Here is a 23,108-nt window from a genome sequence, read left to right on the forward strand (position 1 = left end):
TCGCAGAGACACTCGCAATGGATATATGTTATAAATAGTTGACCCTCTATTGCATTACGTTTGTTATACGTAAAAATCCGGATAAATATAGCTGAGTGTATTCGATTTTATCATATCGATTTTATTTTGAAATATTGTTTTAATAATATTATAAATAAGTTAATCTTATAAAGAAACACGTGTCTTCTTACAAGATTTAAATATTACAAATTTGCCGTCTTTTATTTTTAAAGTTGATTAGTATCGAGAGAAGTCATGCAATACAGGGTTAATAATAATAACAATATTAATTTGTATTCGGCCAGATTTCGTTCTGAGAGTGAAAAATTGAATGTAACTGCGATTTAATTCACTTTCTCAAATACCAGAAGGAATTAATCTTAACAACGGGAAAGTTGGATATGTGGCATTTAACTTTTTGCGTGCAAAAGAAGAAAATACGAATTGAATTGAAGCTTGAAATTTTAATACTCTTGTAATTTCGGAACTGCGTATTAGGTCGGCAAAATATGAACACTGGAGAAATAAATTTCTAGTGAAAAGTTCAAGCGCTAATTTCCATAATAATCGGGTATTATACAAATTGTATGTTTAAGTTTGTAAGACGGAAACAAAGATAAATTTTGCCTAATAACTTTTGGCCATTTATAAAGTAGATGAAGATGAATCGAACAACTTCGTTCTTGGCACTGTTTCTTGGCACTGTTCATTCACGAACGCGTTAATCGTTAAGAAGAGAAGGCACTTTGTATTAACCATACGTAGAATGATAATATTAATTATGACAACCACGGTGGAAAATTTTTTTAGATAAAATAGTGCCAAACATTTTGTGAATGGATTCGTCATAATCAGAGAGAGTGTAAAATAACTTTAAGTTTTTCTCTTTTCGCAAATTCTACTGCATGCAAATATAAATGCACCTATTTTTTCTAATCATGGATATATTATATTAATGTGTCTGATTTCCACATATTTCGGGGCAAATTTGGCCAGTCGTAGATTTATAATGACGTTTAAGAATAAGCTGTTTATTAGCTGTTCTTACGGAACTCTTTTTACTCTGATTCGGATATTTGTTGAGGATATTTGTCGCGTATCCAAACGTTATTCGGCTTTAAACTTTATCAACGATAAAGCTCGATATTTGTATTTTAAGCCGACAATTTTTTCTATATCGTCGCAAATTATAACGTAAGCATTATGTTTTTACACCTCGATCTCTCAGTGTCAAACGTTTTTATAAGACTGTCGATTTTAATAACGATAATATGAAATTCCAATAGGGTCGCGAAGTGTTAATTTCACGCAATATTCTCATTGAAACTATTATTTGTCTTCCAGTTTGTATTACATTAATTTTGACGTCCTTTTTTACTATTAAATACGCTTCGTCTCTTCTAATGGCTTACGAGACTAGCAATAAAGGAGTCCTTGAGAGAATCATCGACCGGACGGTAATCACACATTGTTGTCATCCCAATGTAACTTCGAGCTCGCTCATCTTCCGTTTCCGGTCTGCAAAGACGACGTTACTCGCGTGTCAACTGACTTTTGCTTCGATTTGTGAGCGTTCGAAATATACGACGTTCGTATACGGAATGCCCTACCGGCTGTCTTAGCCATAGATATCTTCTTTCTATTTCTGTTTCTTTGATAGCTCGGTTATGAAAGTCTATCTTTTCGTTAAATTCAAATTCATTTCTTTTCATCGAGATAAAAAGCGCTGAGACAGGAGATTCCACTAACTTTTATCTCTCGCTTTCTCTCTCTCTCTCTCAACGCATTCTTTTCTTTTTTTGAGAATTAAAAAAAATGACTCTTCAAATTTTATCGAAACAGCTCCATAACTTTTGCTATTTTTCTTAATTAGTCCTACGATATCTGAGGCGTCAATTGGTAACGGTAGGACATCTTGTATACGCGCACACGCACACCCGCGTATGTATGCGTAGGTAAATATAATTGCGTACAATTAGGACCCGATTTAAAGATCGGAACGAAATGCGATGGACAAGATAATTAGAGCAGGATACACGTCGAGGTGTCTGTCGTGTCGGCGTAACGCTCCCCCCATCCCTTATCCCCCGTTTGTAATTTGTGTAACACTTTTTGATCGTTTATCGATATACCGTACTTGTTAACGCTATATATATATAAAAATAAATATATAAATATATATATATATACATAAAAAATATATCTGTTTTACGCGGTGATTCCCCCGGTTGAGGTGCGCCGTCTCGTCGGTCGTTCGATATATCGACCGATTAATTGTGTTCGAACGATATATATCGAGGCACAGCTCGATGGAGGGACGTGGGGGAATTACCGACGTCCAAAGGACGAAGAGCGGTATTCCAAGCGTAGGGAATCTATTGTACATTGATTATTGATACATTAATTATGATAACAATAAATTATATACAAAGTCACATGTCGGATCTGCATTAGTAATTTCACTTTGGTTTCTGGACGAATATCTTCGTTTTCTCTCCTTTTTTTCATTCAAAAATATTAATTTTCTCCTCCCGCCCTCGTTTTTCGTTATCCACGTGCGATCAGATTGACATTTTAATTTCGGGTCCGACAGAGATTCACAGCATTGCTGTTCTGCCTCGTTTTATCTGTTGTTTTTTACCGAATTGAATATTGAATTTCTTCGTTTTCTTCTCCTTCCCCTGCGATGTGGCCTGTCCTTTTCTTTTTTTTTTCCGTTCTTCATACCGTATCTCTTTATCGCAATGCCGGATTCGTCGTTCGACACGGATGACACTACGTGTGAGTAATCCCCTTTACAATGCCTAATTGTTTTAATTGTGGATATTACAGTTTCTTTCTCTTCGTCATTATTTCACGAACCACTGAAATAGCACGAATTCCTGTTTAGTCTCGGCTTTTTGTCGCATTTGCATAATCCATAAACAGATCTACATGTACTCTGCATTTGAGCGCTGCAGTTTTGAAAGTTATTTAGAAAAAAATAATTCAGTAAGTGTACGTTCTTAACAATAAACACGAATCTTTTTCAAGACGAATGCATGACAAAGAATAAGTCACGTGTTTCAGGATCAAGGCTGAAAGTATCAAAATACTCTTGAAGTCACGCGATCTCACACGTTGTATAAGCCTGGAAGTAATACGGCTATTAATTATCGCGCTCGAAGGCCAGAGAAATATATTTTCAAGGTTTCAGAGATTCATGCAAATGCGTTACAAGTCCGCACTCGTATTTGAATGATCATTACGTCATTACAACCGAAGCAAAGTATAGGCGGAGTAGCTTATTCCTAGTTGTACCGCATATATCTTTTTCTGTTCTTTTCACTACATTTTATCTTCCTCTCAGAGGAAGCCGAGTTCGATCGGAGATTTTCTCGCTGCTGAGGAATTTCCGTTCGCCCATTGCGAATATCGTGCGATCTCGATATGATATTTCTTATTTCCGCATGCGTTTTGCATCAGTGGAATAATGTAGAATATTGTTACATTATGGATTCTTAGCATTAACTTGATCCGGCTTCTAATCGTTTTATTAGCTGCTTGTGACTTGGAGCACGATATTTCATAGACGTACTTGGGCATGAATTTTCATAGGAATGAAACCGTATACGCTGGCTTTGATGTCTCATTTGTTTACTAAAATAGCTTACTCGACATTATCTGCACTCTTCACTCGCATCATTACCTTTATACCATGATTTGCGCAAAGAGGATCGATCTTTTTTTTTATTCTCGAATTAGAAATACTGCACGCATCTCACTGAGATTTTCGAAGTTATTCGCAGAGCATTATTTGCCTTTATTTAAATACATTGAAATACATTTTAATATTTATAACTCATCCGCCTAATAATGCCGCTAAATGGTTATTGATAATAAGATAAGAAAGAACTCTTAGAACAGAGGCTACGATAGAGATGTTGAAAATTTACTCTTTTGCTGGACTAAAAGTAGAGATTAATTCTTACTTATAAATTTCTTGATGTCTATATAATATATCGAGAGTAACTGTTCGTTTACATAAAGTTAGTATAAATGTTATAGACACTTGTTATAGATGTGCCACCGATTCATCGATTAAGTTTCCCAAACTTTATGTTGCATTTGAATCAGCCATCAATATTTGTTTACAATTCTGCAAAAATCACAATAAAAAAAGGAACAGATATAAATAGTGCACTGTAGCATGCGTGCCTATATATATGTTCTTTTGTAACGGTGTTTATTGTAATAATCGCATCATTTTTGAAATATTTGCGACAGTTAAAAAAAAAGGTTACAATGAACACCTTATACGTATACAAGGTGTCCCAGAACTGACCGATAGTACAGCCGTGAAGGGAATAATTGTACATAAAAACTAAGTAAAAAAATAGACAGTAAAACTTTTATACGAGACTTTGTTTTGCAGAAAAATAGTTTCGTATAAAAAAAGTATATTCTACATTTTACACTTATTTTTTCATGTAGAACCACTCCCTTCTCACTTACCACCAGTTTTGGGATCCCTTGTGTACATATATATATATATATATATATACATAAAATTTAATGTATATTTCATCAACACTTATTTTATCTCTTTTTTAATTCTCGTGTTGTTTAATTTTTGTTTCTTTCGGGGTATCTAACTGATATTTATTTACAGATGTTCAAGCTGAAAAGCAGGAGATATCTAATCAACGGGAGAATAATAATTCTGTATATACTGCTGAGAAATCGCCGGATAAACGAACAACGAATGGCGGAGTCGAGATGAACAATGCGAGCATCGTAAACTCGCCGGATCTCAGCCCGATAAAAAATATACGAAACGGGGAAGCAGAAGAAACAGAAGTTAGAAAAACAAAGGTAGATTTATTGATAATCGACATATTGTTTCAACGATAACTCTTTAAGGGAGGGGGGGGAAACAGTAACCAAGACTTATTATTTTCCTATTTGTAGAGATGGCCAACCGATAAAGCTTATTACATAGCTAAGGAGCTTCTCATGACAGAACGAACTTACAAGAAGGATTTGGATGTTATTAATGTGGTATGTGAAATTGCACTTTATTTCAGAGATAGAAAACACGTCAGTTGAAATAAATTCAGTTTAGAAGATGTCCTATATTCAGAGAAACAGAAAGAAGACTCACAAATTTTAAGTTGTGATTTATATTTATGTGCAGTGGTTCCGCGAGGAAGTTTCTAGAGAAGCGGCATTAGAAGGGGAGACGGTAGTGTCTTTAATCGAGCTACTCGCCGACGTACATGGACCCTGCCTTCAAGAAATGGAGGCACGGCTGGCACGTTGGGAGAGCAACGCTCGTCACAATATCGGTGACTTTTTATACAATACGCTTCTAAACATTCTGCCTCTCTACGACCAATATCTGGAAAATCTCATCCCGGTATTGGAGAAAATGGAATACTCCATGCGAACGTCGCGACGTTTCGACCAGCTCTGCCGTGATTTCGAGTCGCAGAAGCATTGCTATTTGCCATTAACTTCATTCCTTTTGAAACCTCTACAACGATTATTGCATTATAACAGTATTATTGACAGTGAGTAACCGAAATCAGATTATAGATTTGCAACATGTACACCGATAATTCTTCATTTCTCAAAGTGATGTTTTTTTAGGATTACTGGATCATTATCCAAAAGATCATACCGATTTTGAGGATTGTTTGGCAGCGAGAGACAGACTCGGCGAAACATTGCTCGAGGGACTCACGATTATAAATCAAGCGGTGAGAAAATTAAGGCAATTAGGATTGATTGATACAAGAACCTAACAAATAAAATTAACAAAACGGATCTGAATTATAAAAGTATTGATTGTTTTTCCACTAATTCACAGTAAAATCAGTTATGTTATATCAATTTGTTTAATAGATTATAGTTTTTATTTTTAATTTTTATCTTTATTGTATACTGTTGTAGGAAAATTTAGTGCAGTTATGCGAAATGCAAAGAGACATTACTGGTTTTGATAATCTAGTACAAGAAGGACGAAGGTTTATCAGGCAAGGATGCCTGCAGAAGTACAGCCGTAAAGGTTTTCAACAGCGTATGTTCTTCTTGGTAAGTATCCTACGTGTTTCTTATTGAATGTGAATCTGATAAGTCGGATAACAGATTAATATCGTGTTTATTTTCAGTTCTCAGACGTATTACTGTATACATTCCGTACCCAACAACCAACGCAATGTTTCCGTGTGCATGGCCAACTACCATTGAAAGGAATGAAGATTCAAGATGCAGATAACAAGACTGGAACAGATTTTGCTTTTATTATCGATGGACAAGGAAATCAGTAAATATCAAACGCTTTGAATTACATTGTACAATTGAAGAGATAGTAATAAAGTGTAAAAATATACTACAAGATACTAGTCATTAAAAGGCCGTATCGTTATTGAGAAGTCAACTAGCTAAACTGATTTTATTGAAGCACGCGTGCTATTAATGATCATCAGTATGATTGTGACTTCGAACTCAGAAGAATGTGAACCAGTCGTGTTAAAGATATTTTAAGAGACAGAAATTAAAATATTTTCAATGTTATACTATTAAAATTAAAAACATAACAAAAGTAAAAGAAGACATAAAATTTAAATAATTTTATTTTTGCAGATCATTAACAGTTGCAGCAAGCAACGAAGAAGAGAAAGAGAGATGGATAGAAGATTTAAACATGGCTATAGTACAGATTGATGCATCGGATGCGAAAATGCCGTATTTAAGTTTAAAATCTTGTAGTAAGTAACTGTTAAATTAAGCAATATAAACTTGAAGTGTCTGTACTGAGTGAAAGAATATTTCATCGTAGCTTTCTTTTTTAATGAAAGAAGATTTCTTCTAAGATTTTTTTTAATATAAAAGTTCTAGGTTCAGCCGATGAAGTGGGAGATGGTGTAGGATTAGAAGTAGATCGAACTAGTTGCGGAGGTGCGAAGGCCTCACAACGTAGCAATACTACAGTTCACGTTTGTTGGCATCGTAATACAAGTATTAGTTACAGTGATCAACTACGAGCGTTTCAAGTATGTTAAAGTTCCGAGTAGTATTTGTGTATTACTGATACCTTATCAGTCATTATACGACGTACTTGGATATTCTACATAAAAATTGACATATTCATTACATGCATTGTTTCAGAACCAGCTTAGTGGATTTCTTCTACGGAAATTCAAGAATAGCAATGGTTGGCAAAAGCTTTGGGTTGTATTTACTAACTTTTGTTTATTCTTCTACAAATCTCATCAAGACGACTTCCCATTAGCTTGTTTGCCATTATTAGGATATGCTGTTTCTACACCATCAGAAAAAGATGGGATCAACAAGGACTTTGTATTTAAGTTACAATTCAAAAACCATGTATATTTCTTTCGAGCGGAAAGTGATTACACTTTTGGGAGGTAAATATACAGGATGTTTTTATAATTTTAAAAAGCTAAAATTTAAAAGAAAAATACAACAATAACTTTATATTTTCTCAGATGGATTGAAGTCATTCGAAGTGCAACTCAACAAAGTCATGTGCCCACTAGTATGAATGGAAAAGAAGAGTATTAGAACTAAATTTACATGGATATATAATTACCGAAATATATATATATATATATAATTATTAAGATTAGAAATAGTTAAGATTATAGAATCCTGTTACGAAGTGTAGTTTAAAAATGATATACAACAAAAAAGTCTAAATATTTGGCCTTATATACAAAATCAAAAGATAGTCATAATTGGTGATACTTTAGATATTATATATAATATAAATTTTGATTGTGTATACAGTTTTCTGGAAGAACAACTTGTCTTTAATTACATATTTTTTATTCTTAAGCTATTATTCTATTATTTTGCTAATAATATATTGCAAGCATTTACTTAAAATTAAAATATTAAATATTAAAATATTTAATCATGACTTTGGAGTACTGTATTTTTTGACTTAAGTCATTCTTCCAAAGAACTCCAAAATTTTGAAGACAATTAAAAATTGTTATGCCAATATATAAAAATATAACGATAAAGATAGTATAGAAAATTATTTAGATTTTAAAAATAAAAAGATTTTTTTGTATAAGTCACAAGAATTTTTGATATGTGATTTATGCTTTTAATATAAAACTTTAAAATGGCATTATATATATATATATAATGCATATATACGTAAGTGACAAGAATCTCAATATTATGTCACAAATTTATAAAGAATGTTATTCATAGAAAGAGAAAGAGATAGAACTATATATATAAATATGTAAATATAAAATTTGCACATATATTAAATGTATATTCGCGTTTATAGGAGTTTTTTTTAATAAAGCTTTTTTATATCTGTTCTTTATTGAACAATAGTCGCGCGAACAAGTTGCAGTTGAATAGCGTAGCAATATAATATTAAGTAATATATTTTTGAACATTTTCTCTTAAAGACAAAAGTTTTTGTCATATAATTTACTCGTTATATATAAATGATTGCTACTGCGCGATTATTATCCAGTATAAAACGGGTTAACGTTAAATCTAAGATATATTAACATTAGTGCGTTTTGAAAACACATTCTGTTGTAATATAAGCGAAACTTAATGACATCCACAAGAAATTATACATATTAGTATTAATATTGGACCAATTTTATAATCAAACCTGTTTATAATGATTATCATTTTTAAATAAGACAATAATTTTGTTAACGTTTTTCTCTTGTACTATCTAATTCGTATTAACAAAATGTGTAAAATGGAAAAATGTTTATATTATGAATAGTAGCTCTAAGGAAATGCTTATGATTTTATAAGTTTTAGTAAATGGTGCCATTGCGCTTTTTAGAATCAATCTATGATATAGCTTTTGCACAAAGAGACTGCGAGAAATTTTTTATAAGATGGCAATATAGTGCTATATAATCTATTTTTACTATCTCTTTGTGTGGCGCAGCTATTTAATTGACAAAATAATCCCTAAGATAATCTATCTAAATAATGAGTCAAAGAGATGAATAATCATTAAGTTAATTGTTAACCTAGCTTGATGTATTTAGATTATATAGAAGTCTTTTAAAAATATGAGAATGTATTGATTTGTTGAATTACGCTTTATTAGTCAGAAAACATTTTTAATTTTGACATTTAAAAATATATTTTTCGGATTTGTTTCAGAAGGTTGTTTGTTATATGATTTAAATTATAGTTTAATAACGATAGAGCAAAACAAAAAAAAGGAAAGAAAGAGAAAATGAGAAAAGAGAAAACGGGGAAAAATATACTGCCTGATTGAAAATCTGTGAGTGAAAGTTTAACCAACGCTTTACGAAGACATATCTATATAGAAATTTACTTAAAATAAATTACCAATAGGTCCCTAAAGTACCTTTGCCTCGTTAATTAAACATTGATGTACAATGCTTTCTGAGTGTTTAACAATCTAACAGATACATATTCGTAAATAAAATAAACTCAAATATTAATATATTAAAGCGTAGATATTTGCCTCATTTTAATCACAAAGAATGCAATTCCAGAAGGACAGTCATATCTACAATGATGAGAAATTACGATAGTATAACATTTAGGTACAACAATGAGGTCGAAAATAGAAAAAGACCGGAATACATTCTAATCAAATTAAAGTGCATTAGACAATTTACATAAGTACGTAAGTTATAATATGCTAGTGTTTACCAGAATAAATGTATGTCCTCTATAATATGTAGCACTTGTCCTCAAAGTAACTTTCTAATCCTAATAAATTACTTTTTGGCTAAAACTGTTGATCTTGTTATCGAAATTATCTATAACTCTATTTCAGTTATTCACCTGCATCGTATATATTTCGAATACATCTTTAAATTATTTCTTGCAATTAAGAGATAAACAAGCGAATGTAACAAATGAATGTCATAATTATGTACTATGATTATCATGTTTTGCTGTAATAAACATATATCAATACGATTGCTCTCTCATTTTTTTCTAGCTGATAATGATTGCTATTTTCTGACGAGATATTCAAAAGAGATAGAGGTTACGAAACTCAGATTGGCAAGTGTTTTATTATATGATTCTCATGGAATATATATGTACAATAAGGATGAAAGAAGATAGATAGTATGTCTGAAGCATTTCCAGAAAAAAATTTTAAAAAATCAATGAATGCAGATATCAATTTTTATTCATATCGATCCCAATGATCTCAATTTATTTACAATTTCAGTTATCTTGATAAAAACTTACAAATTAGACAAAAAAATTCGATACTATATAAAATTCAATAATAGCTATACGTAAATTAGCTTCAATAATCGGCGTTCTATCATTAAAAAAAAAAAACATACATTTTATATTTAAATACCAGGGTTGAGTAAGTTAATTTTTTCTTTTAACTAAGTTAAAGTTAACAACCTTGAAAATTTAACTTAGTTAAGATGCAAGTTAATGTATAATGAAATTAATTCAATTAAAAGTTAAGTTCATAAAAAAAAGTAATTGAAAAATTAAAAGTTAAATTTCTTTCTATTTTATGATTTCAGAGTCTTACAAATAACGGAAATGACAAACATATACTTCATTTAGAATATATTCTATATTTTATTTAAACTTTTTGTTTATATATACTGTTATATATATATATATATATATAGATTTCAACCTAATATATATATATATAGATTTCAATCAAAAACTAGATATATTAAAATATACGTTTTTGCTAGATTGAAATCAATATATAATGTAAATAATATATACAAACAAAACTTTTTAAGTAAAATATAGAGTATGTTCTAAATGAAGTATATATTTGAGTCTGAGACTTAACTTCAAAAAATTTAAATAAAAAGTTAATAGTTATCGATAAAATGTAACTAAATAAAGTTAAAAAGTTAAGAGTCTAAAATGTAACTAAGTTAAGTTAAAATTATTTAACTTTTCAACTTTTTAACTTAACTTTTAGGTTTTTAACTTGGCACTATCCAACCCTGTTAAATACTGGTAAAAAGAACTAAGATCATTTTTCTCATTCTAATTTGTATCTACTAAGTACGCTATACGAATCAGCAAAATTTAAGTGATAGTACAAAATTAAGTAGTATTTAATTTTACTTAAGCCGGTATTCATAGTCGATTCTTATTTCAAGACCATCTTAAATAATGTGTTAAGACGTTGATGCAGCTCTCTAATTGGTTCGTGACTTCTTAAGATGGTCTTGAATATAAGATCTGACTATAAATACCGGCCATAAAGTGTCAATCTTTGTAATGTCAATAAATGAAAAATTTTATAGAAAATACAGATTATTTAGCACAAAAATAAAGATATTATAACATATTCGCTTTTACAGTACATTTAATATTCTTACCACATATACATTTTGTCAAATCTGTCGCACATTCTTCACACGTCAAAAAATGATAGCATGGTACAAATAAGATTTGTCGATTTCTACTCCAACAAATTCTGCATAATTTTACATTCTGCAGAATCTTGTTCATCCGTATTTGAATAAACTGTTCCTTGTTGCTGGCTCCATCCAATACATCACTTGCTTTTATATTAGGTAAATTAGGTTTTCTTTTTTCAGCATTAGTTGAATTTTGAGAGGTTCCACTAGCAATATTCCCATTATCAGTTTTCTCAAATTTCTCTTCCATTGTATCAACTACAAATGGAAGATTTTTCTAAAAAATAAAACGATTTAGAACTGATTATTGCATTCAGCACAATTTCATAATTAAAATTATATTTCATAATTTTATGAATAGATTAAAATATTTTAATTAAAAACATACAAATTTCATAATTCTAATAACAATACATATATTTTATTAAATTTACTTACTACATTGCTTACTACTTCATCCGATACATCACTTGCTTTTATATTAGGTAAATTACGTTTTCTTTTTTTAGGATTAGTTGAATTTTGAGAGGTTCCACTAGCAATGTTCCCATTATCAGTTTTCTCAAATTTTTCTTCCACTGTATCAACTACAGATGGAAGATTTTTCTAAAAAATAAAACGATTTAGTACTGATTATTGCATTCAGCACAATTTCATAATTAAAATTATATTTCATAATTTTATGTATAGATTAAAATATTTTAATTAAAAACATACAAATTGCATAATTATAATAACAATACATATATTTTATTAAATTTGCTTACTACTTTGCTTACTACTTCATCCGATGCAGCACTTGCTTTTATATTAGGTAAATTAGGTTTTCTTTTTTCAGCATTAGTTGAATTTTGAGAGGTTCCACTAGCAATGTTCCCATTATCAGTTTTCTCAAATTTTTCTTCCACTGTATCAGCTACAGATGGAAGATTTTTCTAAAAAATAAAACGATTTAGAACTGATTATTGCTTTCAGCACAATTTCATAATTAAAATTATATTTCATAATTTTATGACTAGATTAAAATATTTTAATTAAAAACATACAAATTTCATAATTCTAATAACAATACATATATTTTATTAAATTTACTTACTACTTTGCTTACTACTTCATCCGATACATCACTTGCTTTTATATTAGGTAAATCAGGTTTTCTTTTTTCAGCATTAGTTGAATTTTGAGAAGTTCCACTAGCAATGTTCCCATTATCAGTTTTCTCAAATTTCTCTTCCACTGTATCAGCTACAGATGGAAGATTTTTCTAAAAAAATAAAACGATTTAGAACTGATTATTGCATTCAGCACAATTTCATAATTAAAATTATATTTCATAATTTTATGACTAGATTAAAATATTTTAATTAAAAACATACAAATTTCATAATTCTAATAACAATATATATATTTTGTTAAATCTGCTCACTACTTTCATATACGTTGTTCCAGTAACGTTGTTTATAAATTCCGTTCCTTTAGTTAAAACTAGATAAAGACAGTGGTGGAACCATTTGGCATGTTTTACCCAGGGATCATCGTTTAGCTCCCAATTCTTTAATTGTCCATTGCAGTAATAACACACTGTTTCATCGCTATTTCCCGAATAATAGAATCCAGCAGTTGCTAGTTTTTCTGCTTGTAATCTTGTTTTAGGCCATTTATCATACGACGCTAATCTAAGAGCATAACTAGCGTATTTGGGATGTTTCGGTATTGAGGCTTTTTGGTATAGAAAATGTTTCAACCAATAATTCACTCTTTCTTCTTTTTCTCCGTGGTTCGCAAGAAACCAAAGCTCCTGGTTGAAACCTGGTATTCCACATACGTCTGCTCTCCGAGGAACAAATCCCGGAATTGTGCTAGGATCCGTACCGATCGGTACATTTCCGCATGGAATATTATTAACAAAATAGCATTTTCTAGAGTTCAGTTTATGCTCGACTGTCGGTTTGTCTTCTGGTTTCCAGTCAAATAATTCAACCTTACACATGAAACATTTTACTTTGTCGTTTATGCCCGTATAATAAAATCCAGCCGCTGCGAGTTCTTCTGGCTTCTTCCATAAGTACGGCCAGTCTTTGAAGCTATCCAAACGGACAGACTCAAGTCGATAATCTTTAATGGTAGTCATCTTTATAGTATTAGATATGTAAAAATCAAAATTCCGGCTGTAAAGAAAAAAAATATATCATTAAATTTATATAATTTATTATGTTAATATTTCTCCCTCCCCCCTCTCCTCCCCCCCTCTCTCTCTCTCACTTCTATCTTTTAATGAAAGAAATGTGTAGAAGAAATTGTTATGCCCACACACATATAGTCTGTCATAAAGGTAATATATTTAACGTATTAAAATTGATTTTTCCCGCAAAAAAACCATTTCAAATCAATTATGAATTTGATTTGATTTGACTATAACTTTCAGTAATATCTGATCTATATTAATGTTTTATTAATATTATTATTTAATGTTTTCAAAATATTTTTTTAAGATGCATGAGCATCGCAAACTCGGTGATTATGATGAGCGGCAAAGAGAACTTTGAAATTAAAAAGCTTGAAATCCGTTTTCTTTTTTCTACACTGTTTAATGTATAATCACACATTTATATTATAACTTATATATACGAAAAACGTAATTACACTATTTACATACGAATTTGGATTGCAGTAAATAAATTATTCACCTCGGTGTATAAGCACGATTGTCAGCTAATTGAGATGGTGATGTGTTTAATTGTGACAAGCAGCGAACAAAAGATTTCAAGTACGGATGAGCGCTTTCTTTTATAGGAATTAATGCTTCTTTACGCGTCTCGATCTTTCGTCGGTTAAAATGTCAAATCAGTTGTTATGATGACAATGTTTTTTCATTAGTCTTTTCGTTAGAATCGTAACAGTTGATCGTCACCTCTGTTTTGTAAATTTAAATATATTTCGATTGTTTCTGTCGATGTGTAAACTTCCATTTAATTGTCACATCATTTAATTTAAGCCGTCTATTAAGGGGATGCTGGAGTCTTCTTTTTTACCGATAAAGCAAGCGTTTATGTTTCTTGCGCGGTTCTTCGAATTCGAAGTTGAACAGAATAAAAATTCCTTATCCACGATTGAAATATCTGTGCTAATGTACCTGCTCCTGGTGTATTTTGTGTCCAAAACTGGGAAAAATAATAAATTACAGATTCCTGTATCCATGTGCTATCAGCTCACCAAACATTTACTTCGTGAAAAAATTATATGCACGTTATATGTTCGAAATTAGGGCAGGAGCACATGTAGGATAAATAGACGAGTACAGTCGTATCTTTAAAATTAAGTTTTGACGCCTAAATAAAAAGATTAGTGCAAGGAACGAAATTGTGTGTCTAGCACGTGAGAAATCGACTATGTACGACAGTTTAGGCTGTTTAGCCATGAAACCGAGCAGTATTTTAATTGATCTCTTTCTAAGAGATGACGTTGCAATATGTTAGATAAGGACAGATGAATGCTTTTGAGAGAGACACAACGATATATATAATAAGTATAAGAAATGAATGAAAGATGTCACTATTGTCGAATTTGGAATTTTAAAAAGTCTGTACTATCGACCTTGATTAACTTCGACCGTCACTCCAGCATCCCCTTATTAATTTACTTATTCTGACACTCTGTTTTCATGGACTACCACACTCTTTTCGAATTCTTCTATTTCGAGTTATATTTTACAACAATTAATGTGTCAGCAACTCACATCGCCACCTCTGTTATTTACAGCAATGCAGCTTCAATATTTTTTAATATTTTGTAAAAAATAATATATTTATATACTCAAAAGATAGACAAAGTAACACAAAAAATTTTGAACCAATTAGCCAAATACTTTTCATTTAAAAAATACTGAAAATTGTCGTTTTTTTAGCTTTCTCTTTAAAGGTATTTCCCTCCTTAAAGAAGTGTATCAAGAGTTACTGCATTATATTGACTAATTGTAAATTGTTTGCCCACTAAGGATTTTTCTGTTAGAACCGAAACGTTTAGGGTTTTAATTAAATTATAATTGATTCGTTCAATATAAAACAGATTTTTGTGCACTGACAGCGTTCTTGGCTTTCATTGCCCTTTACAGATATTTATTTGAAATTTTAATTCGTTGTGCTATCAAAGACTTTCTTAATTTTGTATATTTAAATTATTTATTTTTTCGAAATTTTATAAGAATAGAAAAGATGTCGAAATAAATATTGGAAAGCACGGAGAGATTTCTCGATTTTGTAAAGAAAAAAATGATATGGTTGCGACTGCAAAAGATTATTCGATAATATCGGAACAGTGTGTGTTAAAATTAATATTTAATCTCGCGGGAAATAACGTCTCTTAACGTTGATTCGTGAGAGACGGTCTTTCCGAGCAAATGATACCCGTAACGAGGTAAGGCAAATAAAAATCGTAATGATCCCGCTGATGTAGCTGTGTATTTATCTTTACGATTGTATAAGCTTCACAATCGAAAATACGTGGTGGCATCGCGTCGTAAATAGCACGTATGCGTCAAACGTGAGAAAAAAGCTGCTTATAATGTAAGATATTAAAACGTTTCTGGTCCGCTCTACCGGTAATGAACTTAATGAGTTTTGGCATCGTAAATGCGCTCTTTTTTTCCTAATTACGATCTCACAGCGAATATGGTGAATCAAGGGGATTTAACAAGCCGTTCACGTGTGCTGATGAATAATCATTGTAACCTGACGCGCGAAATAGAGGCCGAAATACGTAATAAAATCTCGAAAAGAAGGCCGTTTATTAATAAACGGCCTTCTTTTCGAGATTTGTGTTGACTCTTCAATGAAACAATTGTTTCATTCAAGAATCAACACAAATGTTTTTATTCCATTATTGATGAAATCGATCTTTTAAAAAATTAGATAATGGTACATCTTTTTTTTTATTCGCAAGTTCTACTATTAATATAAGTATAGTTACTACTATCGATACATGTTTTTATTACTTTCCTGATTGCAATAGAATTACTCTCAGAATAATTTTCGACGGAAAAACATGTTTTGTGGTTACATGCAGATGAAGTTAGAAATTTCTAATTAATGATAAAAAAGAAACTTTTGGTATTTGTGAAAGCAGGAAGTATATATTCTTCAGGATGTTTGGACAAGCCCAGTGCCAATGTAAGATTAACTTCAATCTCGGTTAAATTTACTGAAAAAGATAAAGAATAAGTTAAGAACGAAATTGAATTGAGAGTTTAAAGTTATAACTTACTCTTCACTTTGTTCTTAGAACAAAACAAGATGAAGAGTTAGTTGAACTAAGATTAAAATTAAATTACATTGGTACTGCTGATAGAAACGGATATATATAGTAGATAAAAAAACCTACCTGTACCATGTGATGTAATTAAACAAACGCTAATTATTATTTCATTCTATGCAAAAGCGTATTCCATTTGCGCAGTGTTTTAGCTACAATTAAAAAAAGGGCATATAAATTACTTGCTTAATTTTTTTCTCATTCTTAACGTACCAAAGATCGTACAGTGTTAGATTAATATGAATTAGAGGTATATAATGTTATCGGCGATAATGCAAGAAAATACCGTGAATCAAATGTGACTGTAGTCACAATCTGTAATTATCATTCGTAATATTTATTCTATTTTTACTGGTTTTTCTTACACGTACAAATACGTTCTAATTGATTTTCTTGCCGGAAATTGAGAACTGATTGATAGGTATCTATTTCAGCTCTTAAGAAAAAGATGTGTGGAAATTCCGTGGCTACATGTTCTCCGGGACATCGAAGATGATAAATGATAGATGTTGCATCGATATCGGCGAAGGCAATCGTTGGAGAAATCCAATATCATCTATTACCTTGTCAACGTACATGGCAACTTCGGAAAGAAGTTTTTATTAGTATTAAATTTAAGAGTATTTATAATATCTTAATATTTGATAATTTGAATTGTTTTACTTTTGCGTAATTGTTTTATAATTTCTTTTTCCATTTGTACTTTAAATGTAGAAGGATACTTGCGAGTCAGTGTGCCTGAAAATATATTTTAAAAACTTTATTTATATTCAGTATCAATAAACAAAAATGAATTTGGTAAATTTGAGAAGGTAAACTAATTACCTTATATTTATCAATATCTTTTTATAAATATTATCTACATTGAAAAAAGTTTTTACATTGCTTTATTAATGTCTGTAGATATTTTTTAATTATATCTGAATTTTGTTTATTTGTTGTATTTTATTCGAATTTGTCAAAATATAAACTAACAAAAAAACACAATATAATAGACAAACAAATACAGTTATTTAAAAAAGATGTTATAATCACATCCTTGATAAAAACTCAGATTAGCGATAAATCCATCATTTGCTAATTCTATTGTGTTTTATACGCGGCATAAAGTTCCTTAAACATTTATTAGATACATCTAACGATACGAAAATTAAAAAAAAATGAGTTTAAAGATAATTACTTATCTCTATTTAATTTAACCTTTTTCAATCTGAGAAAAACAACATAGTGGCCTGTAAATTTTTTAATCTTCATACTTTCTTTACTTTAAAAATGAAATTTCTATTGACTATGTATTTTTGCACAAGAAAAGCGGCTGTGTAGAGGCTTTTGTTTTCTATTCAGATAGCGAGATAAAAGATTTATAATTATATACACTTTAAGAATAGTTTTAATGATTTATTTATCTCCGTGTCACGATTTATTATTTACGTTTTATGGAAATTTAAACTGCGTATTCAAACATATACATAGCGATTGAGTCAATATTTAAACATTAAATGGAAGTTATCATAGATTCTTTTAATTTATCGGCGCATGGCGTCTTTTACAAACAGACTTTAACAACAGTTTGCGAGTTTAGTCTATTAAATAAATATCTTCTTGTATTATGTTGTTCACTTTATGCTAAGTATGCAAGTCATAAATCATTGCATCGATGAAATATCAAAAAATCATCTCGATGACAGCAGCCATGAACTATCTCGCTATTTTGATTATATGTCAGTTTAATCTTCTAAACCGATTAGAGAGGATTTGTTGTATTTCCCCGGTTTATTTAATTATGATAATGTGAAAATGTAGAAACATATAACGTACGCGATATTCCCAGATTATATAATAATCTGAAAAGGCTCTTCTAGAAAAAATATCATATTTTTTTAATTTGAGGTTTATTAATAGTTACTGCATGCTGTGCCATCAAACGATTATACAATGTTCCATAAAAATACAGACAAATCGATCCCGAGAAATTTGCGGTTCTAATAAAATGTAATTTTTAACATAAATAACCAAAGTATTTTAATTATCATGGATATAGTAAGAGAATATATATGTTTTTATTTAATATTTTTCCTATAATTTAATTTACGTAGCGCATTTAAATTGATACGCTGTTCACAGAATATACATTTCGTAGAATCACATATATATACATATATCACGCGTGGTTAAGTGAAATCTAAATGAGCAAAACTCACCGTGTGATTATCATTTATAACACACTAATCGACGATTAAGTAAAGACACATTAAAAATGCAAATTAATAATTTTTAAAGAATTACATTTCGTTCTTACGGAACTTGCAACTTACGGAAAAGTAGGAATTATATAATTTTTATGATGCTGTCTTATGGGTATTTTATGCCGGAAGTAGCATCGATTATTTTGCATTCATATCTACATTTTGTATTTATTCTTTTTTTCCAAAACTACATAACATGTAATAAATGTCATAAGTATGTGCAATATATTATATCCTCTATTGCCCATGTATTTTCAAATCCTATTACGATAATCTATTAAATTATTAGCTATATTTCTTTATGCTTTGATATGAACGCTTTAACGAATATATGATTTTAATATATACTGCTATAATTATTCGTTCAACATTAGAAAACATTAAAATTTGAAAAACAATACTAAATTCAGTGTTAACATTTATTTTGAGACATTACACATTTATTCCTTACACAGTAATTTGTGATAATAGGAAAATCACAATTATTATTGACAAATATTATTACGTATTAACGATTGGCATAGGTAATAAATCTGTGAAATGACATTGAGATTCATCAATCAAGACAAATCAGCTGGAGGCTACAAATGACCTTCGTGTAAATATTTTATACTATCGGCTTAGATATGTCATCTCGTGGTTGTTTGAATCATTAAAAATTGATAATGTCAACGACCAAACATTTACATTATTACCGGATATTTAGCACATATTTCCAGCAATAGTAAATAAATGACAAATTGCTCGCAAATTAGTAAATCATACACGGAAAAAATTTTATATTAAGTTTTAATACAATTTTAAATTACACTTTACTATGTCTTGTATTTTCGATGGACTCTCACAACATGATTCCGACTTAACTTTTATTATGATAATACTAATTTTTACATAAATAAAAAAAAAAGTAATTATTTTGTTAAGCCATATTCTAACATAAAAACAGTTAATTTTTACTATGGTACGCAAACAAAATTTGCTAGGTATATTTGATTTTGTAATAAAAAATTTTTACTATGAAAAAGTGTAAAAATTACGTTATATTATTGTTTTTAAAAAAATAACTATAGCATTTAAACTTATAATTTACATGAAGACCGCAGCTACTATCACATTATAGTAATTTTAAATATAAAATTTTCTCCGTGTATTAAACAAGAGAAAGTGTTTATTTCGTACTACTCCACCCTTATTTCTCTTTGTTATTAACATTGTGATTCAATCTCTTGTTCTGCATATGGCTTGACCTTCTAGAGGCTTCTTTTCTTGAATCGTCTAATAAATATATTTTTGCTATAAATAACCAAGTAAAAAATCACTTTATTTTCCATACTTCTCTGAAAAGATAGACGTTATCCGTACAATACAAATTATTATTTTAGCATAAATTATTCTTATAACTTTTTTTAAATACACTTATCTTCTTTTTTTTACATTATTAAAGATCGATTCATTCGATTGGTCCAACATTGGATTACCAGTACTTTTTTATGTTATCGCGAATAATTACGAACAATATATTTTTGCGTTATTCATATCTAACGCTACGTAATCTTTGAAACGTCAAGAATGAAAAAATTAATTAAAGAAAAAAATTTAGAAAGCAAATTGCGTACACCTTTTATTTTTAGAATTGCAATCCACATTGCATTCGTCTAATTTAAAATACTTTCTGAAGACAATTGTTTACAGTATTTTGTAACAGGATGTAAACTATTTATGTCATCGAAATTAAGATAAACGAAAGTACAAGAAGATACGATGACAGGCCCAGGTGAATTCCCGACCAGGATAAGGTCACACATTATGGTGATTACCTCAACCTTGACCATGTGTGTGCATCGCACTTTTTTGCTCTTATTGCTTCTCGATCTGTCTCTCCAACGAAGTACTCAGAGTTTTAGGAAGGCATGAGTGATCGAGTGGGAGGCAAGATATAAAGACTTGGCGGCCGATCAGGATAGAGACCAGATATCGTCATGTGGCAGTATCGGACAATCGGCCTTTTGGCCTTAATACTCGCAACATATGTCCAAGCACAATTCTTATCTGGAGGAGGTAAGTTATTTTCTTTTTTTGTCAACTTGTCATCATCATTAACTTGCCTGAGATACATTTTGCTTTTGTTATTATTTTTATTGTTTAAATAAGAAAGGATATATTTGTTACACGAAAGGAAAAACTCTTTCATCAAATCTATGGAACATATAAAAAAAAAACTTGAATATTTCACTATCATTATTAAATATTTTCTTATCCTAATATAAACATATTATATACATATACATATACACATATGCATGTATAAAATACACAATTGATATTTTATTTTACATAACAATCAAAATAAAAATCTTAAACAGCATAATGATAAAATAATTACATGTATATATACATTATTCTTATTTAAAAATTGATATTTACAGTCTATATAAGATATAATGCGCAAAATGTCAATTTGGTTTTCCAAGATTTTGCTATTAGTAAGATAACGATAATCTTTCTCTCATGACGTAACATTCATTAATATATGTATGTAAATGTGTATTGCGTGTTTTCCTTTTTAGCTTTGCGATTGCTCTTCGAAGAAAGCGTATATAAAAATACAAAGCCACCGCAAGTTTTAAATTTTTTCTGAGAAATTGATAACAAATCTTTGCTATAAATGCAGAAATTTGTGACAGTCGCATATAGATAATTGTTGTTTGTAAATACTTGAACTCTGATCCAAGATAAACATTTTACTTAAACTAGTACATTTTAACAAGCATTAAAACAGTTGTACATTTTTGTTTTATAGTAGGGAGCGGGGAGCCTATCAGTAGCGGAGGCATCGGCGGTGGTCATGGATTCGCAACTAGATTGATCGATAGAAACATATATACGTACGGAATTAAAGGAATCGTCGGAGATGACAGTAGTGATGGTGAATATAAAAAAAGATAATTAGAATATAAAATATTTTATATATAATTCTGTATATAAATGGATTTGTGATTTATTAAAAATTACATTTTCAGTTATTTAATTTGATGATTTAAAAACAATTTGTTCAATTTGTTGCAGAAGGTAAATTATTGCGTTTGAAGCGTTATAGCGGAGGCGTTGGCGGTGGTCTCGGGGATGGCGGATATGGATTTGGAGGTGGAACGAGTGTAGCCACAGGTGCCGGCGGAACTGAAGGAATCGTCAGAGTTGACAGTAGTGATGGTCAATATGAAAAAAGAGAATTAAAATATAAAATATTTTATATATAATTCTGTATATAAATGGATTTGTGATTTATTAAAAATTATATTTTCAGTCATTTAATTTGATGATTTAAAAACAATTTGTTTAATTTGTGTTGCAGAAGGTAAATTACTGTTATTGCGTTCGAAGCGTTATAGTGGAGGCATCGGCGGTGATTTCGGGGGTGGCGGTGGACCCGCAGGTAGAGTGAGCGATGCAGGCATAGGTACCGGCGGAATTGGAGGAATCGTCGGAGTTGACAGTAGTGATGGTAAATATAAAAAAAGAGAATTAAAATGTAAAATATTTTATATATAAATTTTTATATAATTCTATATATAAATGGATTTGTGATTTATTAAAAATTACATTTTCAGTCATTTAATTTGATGATTTAAAAACAATTTGTTCAATTTGTTGCAGAAGGTAAATTACTGTTATCGCGTTCGAAGCGTTATAGCGGAGGCTTCGCCTCCAGTAGCGCTAGCAGTTCGGCCAGCGCAAGCTCGTATGGTGATGGTAGCGGTTTCTCCAAATCCAATTCTCAAGCTATCGGCAGTGCTTCGGCAGGTGCACAATCCTCGGCTTTGACAAATGGAGGGTACGGAGGCGGTGGACATGGCGGCGGTGGATACGGTGGTGGTGGACACGGTGGTGGTGGACTCGGTAGTGGCGGTGGTCATGGCGGACTCGGAGGTGGCAGTGGACACGGCGGTTACGGGGGTGGCGGTGGACATGGTGGCTTTGGCGGTGGTAGTAGTGGACATGGTGGCGGTGTAGGAGGTGGTTTCGGAGATGGTAGCGGAGGTGGATACGGAGGCGGTGGTCACGGCGGACTCGGGGGTGGCGGTGGACATGGTGGAATTGGCGGTGGACATGGTGGAATTGATGGTGGTCACGGTGGACTCGGGGGTGGCGG

At 30.8% G+C, this 23,108-nt stretch overlaps 3 protein-coding genes across 3 annotated transcripts in view; 2 read left to right on the top strand and 1 right to left on the bottom strand.

Annotated features, from left to right (window-relative positions):
* The first annotated feature begins 2,577 nt into the window (after positions 1–2,577).
* LOC108758022 (FERM, RhoGEF and pleckstrin domain-containing protein 1-like) lies at positions 2,578–7,688 on the top strand. Its single transcript, XM_018502731.1, has 11 exons — positions 2,578–2,781; positions 4,652–4,854; positions 4,951–5,040; positions 5,177–5,552; positions 5,632–5,741; positions 5,935–6,075; positions 6,153–6,307; positions 6,628–6,752; positions 6,877–7,037; positions 7,153–7,412; positions 7,494–7,688. Exons 1-11 carry the CDS (start codon positions 2,745–2,747, stop codon positions 7,567–7,569), a joined length of 1,734 nt encoding a protein of 577 aa, XP_018358233.1. The 5' UTR covers positions 2,578–2,744; the 3' UTR covers positions 7,570–7,688.
* Positions 7,689–11,322: 3,634 nt separating this feature from the next.
* On the bottom strand, positions 11,323–13,536 carry LOC108757984 (baculoviral IAP repeat-containing protein 3). Its single transcript, XM_018502684.1, has 2 exons — positions 12,835–13,536; positions 11,323–11,682 (listed from the first exon to the last, which is right to left on the bottom strand). The coding sequence occupies exons 1-2, from the start codon at positions 13,534–13,536 to the stop codon at positions 11,323–11,325; spliced, it is 1,062 nt and encodes a 353-aa protein (XP_018358186.1).
* A 7,381-nt stretch (positions 13,537–20,917) lies between these two features.
* Positions 20,918–23,108, top strand: part of LOC108757985 (glycine-rich cell wall structural protein 1.8-like) — a 9,002-nt gene continuing 6,811 nt past the window's right edge. Inside the window, 5 exon segments of the mRNA XM_018502686.1 lie at positions 20,918–21,016; positions 21,759–21,884; positions 22,025–22,168; positions 22,311–22,460; positions 22,613–23,101. Coding sequence (XP_018358188.1) covers positions 20,938–21,016; positions 21,759–21,884; positions 22,025–22,168; positions 22,311–22,460; positions 22,613–23,101 — 988 coding nt within the window. The 5' untranslated portion in view covers positions 20,918–20,937.

Source organism: Trachymyrmex cornetzi, unplaced genomic scaffold (genome assembly GCF_001594075.2).
Source record: "Trachymyrmex cornetzi isolate Tcor2-1 unplaced genomic scaffold, Tcor1.1 scaffold15, whole genome shotgun sequence".
Taxonomy (NCBI): Eukaryota; Metazoa; Arthropoda; class Insecta; order Hymenoptera; family Formicidae; genus Trachymyrmex; species Trachymyrmex cornetzi.

Bases quoted from the DNA above. Each gene is read 5' to 3' on its own strand.
- LOC108758022 (XM_018502731.1), top strand. From the start codon at position 2,745: ATGCCGGATTCGTCGTTCGACACGGATGACACTACGT. The intron at 2,782-4,651 runs GTGAGTAATCCC...ATTTATTTACAG, and splicing joins CGACACGGATGACACTACGT to ATGTTCAAGCTGAAAAGCAG. The intron at 6,308-6,627 runs GTAAATATCAAA...TTATTTTTGCAG, and splicing joins ATCGATGGACAAGGAAATCA to ATCATTAACAGTTGCAGCAA.
- LOC108757984 (XM_018502684.1), bottom strand. From the start codon at position 13,536: ATGACTACCATTAAAGATTATCGACTTGAGTCTGTCCGTTTGGATAGC. The intron at 11,683-12,834 runs GTAGTGAGCAGA...TTTATTTTTTAG, and splicing joins CTGGAACAACGTATATGAAA to AAAAATCTTCCATTTGTAGT.